The 7,109-nt window shown below is 44.5% G+C and overlaps 1 protein-coding gene across 1 annotated transcript in view; it reads right to left on the bottom strand.

Annotated features, from left to right (window-relative positions):
- The window catches only part of cfap100 (cilia and flagella associated protein 100), a 58,560-nt gene that overhangs the window by 24,354 nt on the left and 27,097 nt on the right, over positions 1–7,109 (bottom strand). The window contains exons 3-5 of the mRNA XM_043708613.1: positions 4,657–4,757; positions 2,664–2,856; positions 2,240–2,307 (exon numbers count right to left, since the gene is read on the bottom strand). Coding sequence (XP_043564548.1) covers positions 2,240–2,307; positions 2,664–2,856; positions 4,657–4,757 — 362 coding nt within the window. The remainder of the gene's footprint in view (positions 1–2,239; positions 2,308–2,663; positions 2,857–4,656; positions 4,758–7,109) is intronic.

Here is a 7,109-nt window from a genome sequence, read left to right as displayed (position 1 = left end):
AACTGGAGTGGGTGTGATGGTGGGGGGAATGGGGGTGGAGTCATGAGCAGAGGTAGTGTTCCCCTCGGGGTTCTGGGGGGGTGGGGATAGTGACAGTGGGGTCTGTGAGGGGCATGTCAGTAGAATTGAGTCCAGTCAATGCTGTAGGTTTCCTCTTAAGGTGACGAATGCAAGTTGAAGGATCAAAGTCTCCACTGTGTGGCAGTGTTAAGGTTGGAATGGTCTAAAATGACACAAGGATAACTTGATTTGCGACATCAAGTTTGATTTTGAAGAGGCAATGTGACAGACGTGGAGGACTGAGTGAGGAGATGGCTCTGCAACGTTTCGCATTGGGACAGAATGAGCTGAATAAAAAAAAATGTTTCCAGTGACATGAACAGGCGGCACGGTGGCACAGTGGTTAGCACAGCTGCCTCACAGCGCCAGAGACCCGGGTTCAATTCCTGCCTCAGGCGACTGACTGTGCGGAGTTTGCACGTTCTCCCCGTGTCTGCGTGGGTTTCCTCCGGGTGCTCCGGTTTCCTCCCACAGTCCAAAGATGTGCAGGTCAGGTGAATTGGCCATGCTAAATTGCCCGTAGTGTTAGGTAAGGGGTAAATGTAGGGGAATGGGTCTGAGTGGGTTGCTCTTCGGAGGTTCGGTGTGCACTTGTTGGGCCGAAGGGCCTGTTTCCACACTGTAAGTAATCTAATCTAAGAGGGCAAAGATTTATGGTAATTTGTAAAAAGAAAACAGGCAAAGAGGGAGCAGTGGAAGAAGATGCAGATGATACCTCTCAAAATGAAATTGAGTAAATAATTGTTAAAAAAGGGAAGGAAAATGGTGCATCTGTGAGGAGAGGGCAGAGGGAGTGAAAGCCAGGAGATAGAGGCTGGCATAATGGGCCAAATGGCCTCCTGTGCTTTGACAGTCTATGGAAGCATGACGTGTTGTTCGAATACAATGTAGATACGCGGAAGAAGACACTGTAGGACAAGGATTTTTGTACTTTGATAGGAACCAAGAGCAAAATAGGATTAAATAAATATGAGTGTGTGTGTGAGAGCAAGAGAGAGAGAGAGAGAGAGAGAGACAGAGATAGTGAGAAAGGGGGAGGGAAGGAGACAGACAGAAACAAGAAATGGAAATGGAGAAAATGTCACAACCGGTGACACAGGGAAAGGGTTCAACAGTGAGAGAAGAAACAAATTTAACTGGCAAAACAAAGACAGAAGAGGAAACTTCTCAAATAAAATAAACCTCAGGTTTTTGAGAAGGTTTGTAACTCAGGCTGTGGATATGATTATTGGTTTGCCCACCGAGTTGATAGGTTTGTATGCAGATGTTTGGTCACCTGCTGGGTAACACCATCAGTGCACCTTCTGGTGAAACTTGTTGTACTATTCCGCTCATTATTTATCTGACCCAGTCTGTTGTGGTGGTTGTGTCACTTCTGGTCCTGCTCCGCAGTGGCTCGTACAGAGGATCCGTCTCTAAATGTCTGTGGATAGCGTTCTGGGCTGAGAACCAGGCCTCTAGAAATCCCTGCGTGTGTCTTTAGTTAGCTTGTCCCAAGATGGTTACGTTATCCCAGTCGAATTGATGGCCCTCCTTGTCCGAGTGTATGGGGATGAGTGAGAATTGGTCATGTCGTTTACTGCCAGTTGGTGTTTGTATCTAGTCTCCTTCCAGTCTGTCTGATGTAGTGTTTGTGGCAGTCACTGCATGGAGTTTTGTACATGACGGTGGTTCTGTACGTTACGGGTATAGGGTCTTTCGTCCCTGACAGCAGTTGGCGAGTGGTCCTACCATAATCCCGAGTGGTCGTGGGAATCTCGTTGTCATTTCCGAGATGTTCTTCATGTGAGGTAGGGTGACCAGTGTATTGGGCTGTACTGTGTCTTCTTGACCTTGTTTATTCCATAGACATTGGCAGACGAAGCTGATTGGGTATCTGTCTTTTGCAAAAACTTTGTGGAGCTGTTCCAAGCCAAGGTATACAGGAAGACAAACCACACAGACCAAATCCTTAATTTCAGCAGCAACCATCCCATTGCCCACAAACAGAGCTGTGTCAGAACACTATTCCAACAAGTAATAACACACTGCAGCATCCCAGAAATATGCAAAAATGAAGAACACCTCCACAAAGCTTTTGCAAACAACAGATACCCAATCAGTTTTGGCAGCCAATGCCCATCGGCGGGCAAACCAACAATAGCAAAATAAATCTTATTTCCAGACTAATTAGTGTTACCTGCAAGATAAACATCTCTCTTTTCTTGTTGATATAATCATTCAATGTTTCTTTCTCAATCTGACGATCTGAAATGACACAAATTTATAACTGACCTACTGCAACTGAGAGAAAGAGGAGGGAGAGATGGGGAGACACAAGTAGAGACAGAGACATACAGAGGAAGCAGGTTGGAGGCACACTGAGACAAACAGAGACAGAAAGATAGAGAGAAAGGGAGACACGGGGAGGCACAAAAGGAAAGGCTGAGCCTCTTTCTTTGTCTAAATCCAGCACTGTAACCCTCTATCCCCTTCTCCCTCTAAATTCTCTGGAATATTCAGTTCAACCACTCCCTGTGGGAGCAAGTTTCAAAGTTCTAGGAATGTTTGATTCAGAAAGATAGAAATACAAATTCTGACAATTGGGAATGAACAGGCAGTACCTCTTGTGACTTTGACCTTCCACGAAGGATCACTTTTGAGAGCAGACAACTTTTTAATATTGGCCTGATGCTCAACCTCGGAATCCTCCTTTGGTTCTTCCTCCACCTTTTGTGGGCTGCCAAATTTCGCATTAACTCGAGCTGCGTACGTGACTTTCTCATGAATCTTAAGTTTCTTCTGTTCATTTTGTTCCTGGAGATCACGATCAAACAGGGAGTGTAGGGGAAAATGGTAGTGTTAGTGCGGAGTTTATTGTTTAACTCTGGACTTGTGTGCTTTACACAAGCGGGATCGTAGAATCATTGAGTGACACAGGTCATCCAGCCCATCATTTACAGTTTCTTTTTGATCAGTCACTGGAGAACATTCATAACAGCTCAGAAACAGGATTAGACCTTGGGACCACTTTATCCTGCTCAGCAAATCAATACAATCTTAGTTGACTTTCTACTTAAACTCCCAACCTACAACCCCCTACACTCTAATCACATCCTCAGAATGTCCCAGAGTCCATCCCTGGGAATATCCTGTCATACCGGCAGGACTGACCCAGCAGAGGTGGTGTCACAGTGATGTACAGTTGGGAGGTGTTGACATGGGGTCTTCAGCGTTGACTCCAGATCACACAATGCCACATGAAAGCAGTCAACCCTCCTAGCCTACCCCTAGGCGATGAATCAGTGCCCCTCCATTTTGGACAACATTTGGAGGAAGCATTGAGGGTGGCAAGGACTCAAAATGCACTCTGAGTGAGGGATTTTAATGTTCATTATCAAGAATAGCTCGGCAGCAGCACTACTGATCGAGCTGGTCGGGTCCTAAAGGATATAGCTGCTAGACTGGCAGGTGGTAAGGGATCCAATAAGAGGAACCATCCACTTGTCATCCCCCTCGCCATTGAAACTGGTTTGGAACTGATCTATTAAAGATGCAGCTTGGTAAAAATGGACCAGACAATTTACTTTTGCATGTTCATTCCAGCCATCGACTTTTCTGTTGGAATGATGAAAGTGAGGACTGCAGATGCTGGAGATCAGAGTCAAGATTAGCGTGGTGCTGGCAAAGCACAGCAGGTCAGGCAGCATCCGAGGTGCAGGAAAATCGATATTTCGGGCAAAAGCCCTTCATCAGGAAATCTGTTGGAATGCTGACTGAATGTCAGAGTCCTACGCTGGAATGCGTAGGACTCTAGCATTTACCCAGCTTTATCCTTCTCATGAATAAAAGATCAGAGCAGCTGGTGGAAATCTGAAACACAAACAGAAAGTGCTGGAGAAGCTAAGCTGGTCCAGCAGCACCTGGACAGAGGGACACAGAGTGAATGTTTCAACTCAACTATGACTCTTTGTCATACAGCATTTTCTGTTTTTAATTATTACTTAGAGGCGCTTAGAAAAGGTGAATGACAAAGGTCTTTTCTCTAGGATGGGGAGTTCAAAACTAGGGAGCATTTTTAAGGTGACAGGAGAATATTTAAAACAGGGCAATTTTTTTTCAACACATTCTGTGGAATGAACCTCCAGAGAAAGTGATAGATGCAGGAACAGTTACAACATTTAAAAGACATTTAGATAAGTTCACAAATAGGAAAGATTTAGAGGGATATGGGCCAAGTGCAGGCAGGTGGGACTAGTTTACTTTGGGAACATGGTCAGTGTGGACTAGTTGAACCAAAGGATCTGTTTCCGTGCTGTATGATTCTTTGATTTACTGTTTTCTGGGGCTCAGTTAGCTCAGTTGGCTGGATGGCTGGTTTGTAATACAGAGGGACACCAAAAGAGTGCGGTCACTTCCTGTACTGGCTGAGGTTACCATGAAGGACTCTCCTTCCCAACACTCTCCCTCACTTGAGACATGGTAACCCTCAGGTTCAACCATCAAAACATCGTCTCTCTCTCTCTCTCTCTATGATCTGGTAAGACTATGGTGACTTTACATGGTTTGCTAAACTGTTTTGTAAGTCCTTCCTTGTAGAATGCATTAAAATATTACCTTTTTCTTCCGTTCTCTCTCAATATCACGAAGGACAAAGATATCACAGTCTTGAGGGATCTTGAAAGGGTTACGTCTCTCATTCAGGAAGGCTGGGCATGCTGTAGAGAAAATCATAACTGTTTCACTTTGGGTGGAATATTACTCAAGTTCCTTTTTAAAATCTCTTGTTCTCTAACAATTAACATAATAATTTGCAATTCCTCAGCAGCTTTCTCAACCCCATGATGACCAGAACACATCACTGACAAAGAATGACTGCTGAACTGAAGACTCTGTTATAATGTAATAAGCATGGCAGCCAGTTTGAGCACCGCTGTGATAATGAGCTGATACTGACGCTGTTTGAAAAGTGACTTTTGGAGGTACACCAGGAATAGCTCTGTGGGATATAAATGAATTAATGTTATTTCTGCAAGTATAAATTCTGATACAGAACAGGAATAAGAAAATACATATTCAGCAAAAACAAAGGATATGTGAGCATGAGACATGAATACAGAACAATGGTGGATATATGGGCAAACAGGAAAACATCTGTTCTCCTCGCTTGTGCAGAGACACAGGAACAAACCCTAATTAAAGAGGTCAAAGTGGCCTCTGGATGGAAATAGATGCTGATAGAAGAAAAGATATGCCTAATCAATAATCTATAATAGACTGACGTCAAACACCCTTATGGGAGTCAGAGATAAGAGTTTGTCACGGACAAAACAGGATAAACAGAAGTTGTGGGATAAGTCTTAAGGAAATGAGTGACGTAAGCGAAGCAGGGAACAAACAATGGAATAAGGAAAAATATGGGGATTCAAACTGTATAAATTTCGAGAGTTTGTTGGATTTGGTGTGCATTTTGTCATTACCTTACCTGGTAATGAGACAGGGCACCCACCTATAGGTGTATAAATAAATGGCGGATTCAGATATTTGTCTCGGACTGAAATTATTAAAGTGAGTGAGCTTTTGTTTCTCACAGCTCCACTTCTCTTCTTTGAAGCAGGAGCTATGATTTCTATTACTTCCAAATTAGGGGGCAGACAGGGCCACAGTTTAAGATCCCAAATGAAAAATGGCATCTCTGGCAGTGCAGCACCCACTCAGTACTTCATTGGGAGGATCACAACTGCAAGATTTGATCTTTTGCTGTCCCTGTCCTGGGAGTGTTTATTGGACAGTGTAGAGGGAGCTTTACTCTGTATCTAACCCCGTAATGTCCCTGTCCTGGGAGCGTTTGATGGGGACAGTCTAGGGGAAGCTTTACTCTGTATCTAACTCCGTGCTGTCCCTGTCCTGGGAGTGTTTGATGGGGACAATGTAGAGTGAGTTTTACTCCATAACTAACCCAACAAAGAGCAACGAAAATTTACATCCCAGGAACAGGCCCTTCGGCCCTCCAAGCCCGAGCTGATCCAAATTCACTGTTTAAACCTGTCGTCCAATTCCTAAGCATCTGTATCCCTCTGCTCCCCACCAAGTCATGCTTCTGCCCAGACATACCTTAAATTATCTATGTTCTATGTTCTATGTTCTATGTCTATGTTCTATGTGTATCCCCCTTAAACCTTTCACCTCTCATCTTGACAGCGTGACCTCGTTATTGAATCCCTCGCCCTGGGAAAAAGCTGGTCTCTATTCACCCGGTCTATACCCTTCATGATTTTATAAACCTCAATCAGGTCCCCCCTCAATCTCCTTTTTACTAATGAAAACAAACCTAACCCACTCAACCTTTCCTCATAGCTAGCACCTTCCATACCAGGCAACACCCTCATAAACCTTCTCTGCTCCCTCTCCAAAGTGTCCACATCCTTTTGGTAATGTGGTGACCAGAACTGTACACAGTATTCTAAATGCGGCCGAACTAAAGTCTTGTACAATTTTAACATGACCTGCCAGCTCTTATACGCAATACCCCGTCCATGAAGGCAAGTATACCATATGATGGAAATGTGTTGCTGGAAAAGCGTAGCAGGTCAGGCAGCATCGAGGGAACAGGAGAATCGACGTTTCGGGCATTAGCCCTTCTTCAGCCCGAAACGTCGATTCTCCTGTTCCCTAGATGCTGCCTGACCTGCTGCGCTTTTCCAGCAACACATTTCCATCTCTGATCTCCAGCATCTGCAGACCTCACTTTCTCCTCAAGTATACCATATGCCTTCTTGACCACTTCGTAATTGAGCAACAACTTTGAGAAACAACGCAAGGCACATTCTAAAAGTATCCATGTTGCCTACAACTCTGTTTTCTTGGCTGCTAGTCTTGAGAGAGCATACTTGTTTACGCCTGATGTAGCAGGAATGGGGGTGGGTGGGTGGTGGGGTTCGGATATGTTGGTCAGGATGAGGAACTGAGAAGGTGAGTTGACTGTAAAGGTCCCTGTGATGAGACACGTTGTGGAAACGGTGGCCAAAATCAGTGCCAGGAATGAGCATGAGGTTGACAAAGCTTGGGTT

This window comes from Chiloscyllium plagiosum, chromosome 18 (genome assembly GCF_004010195.1).
Source record: "Chiloscyllium plagiosum isolate BGI_BamShark_2017 chromosome 18, ASM401019v2, whole genome shotgun sequence".
Taxonomy (NCBI): domain Eukaryota; kingdom Metazoa; phylum Chordata; class Chondrichthyes; order Orectolobiformes; family Hemiscylliidae; genus Chiloscyllium; species Chiloscyllium plagiosum.
This window is presented reverse-complemented; position numbering and strand designations above follow the sequence as displayed.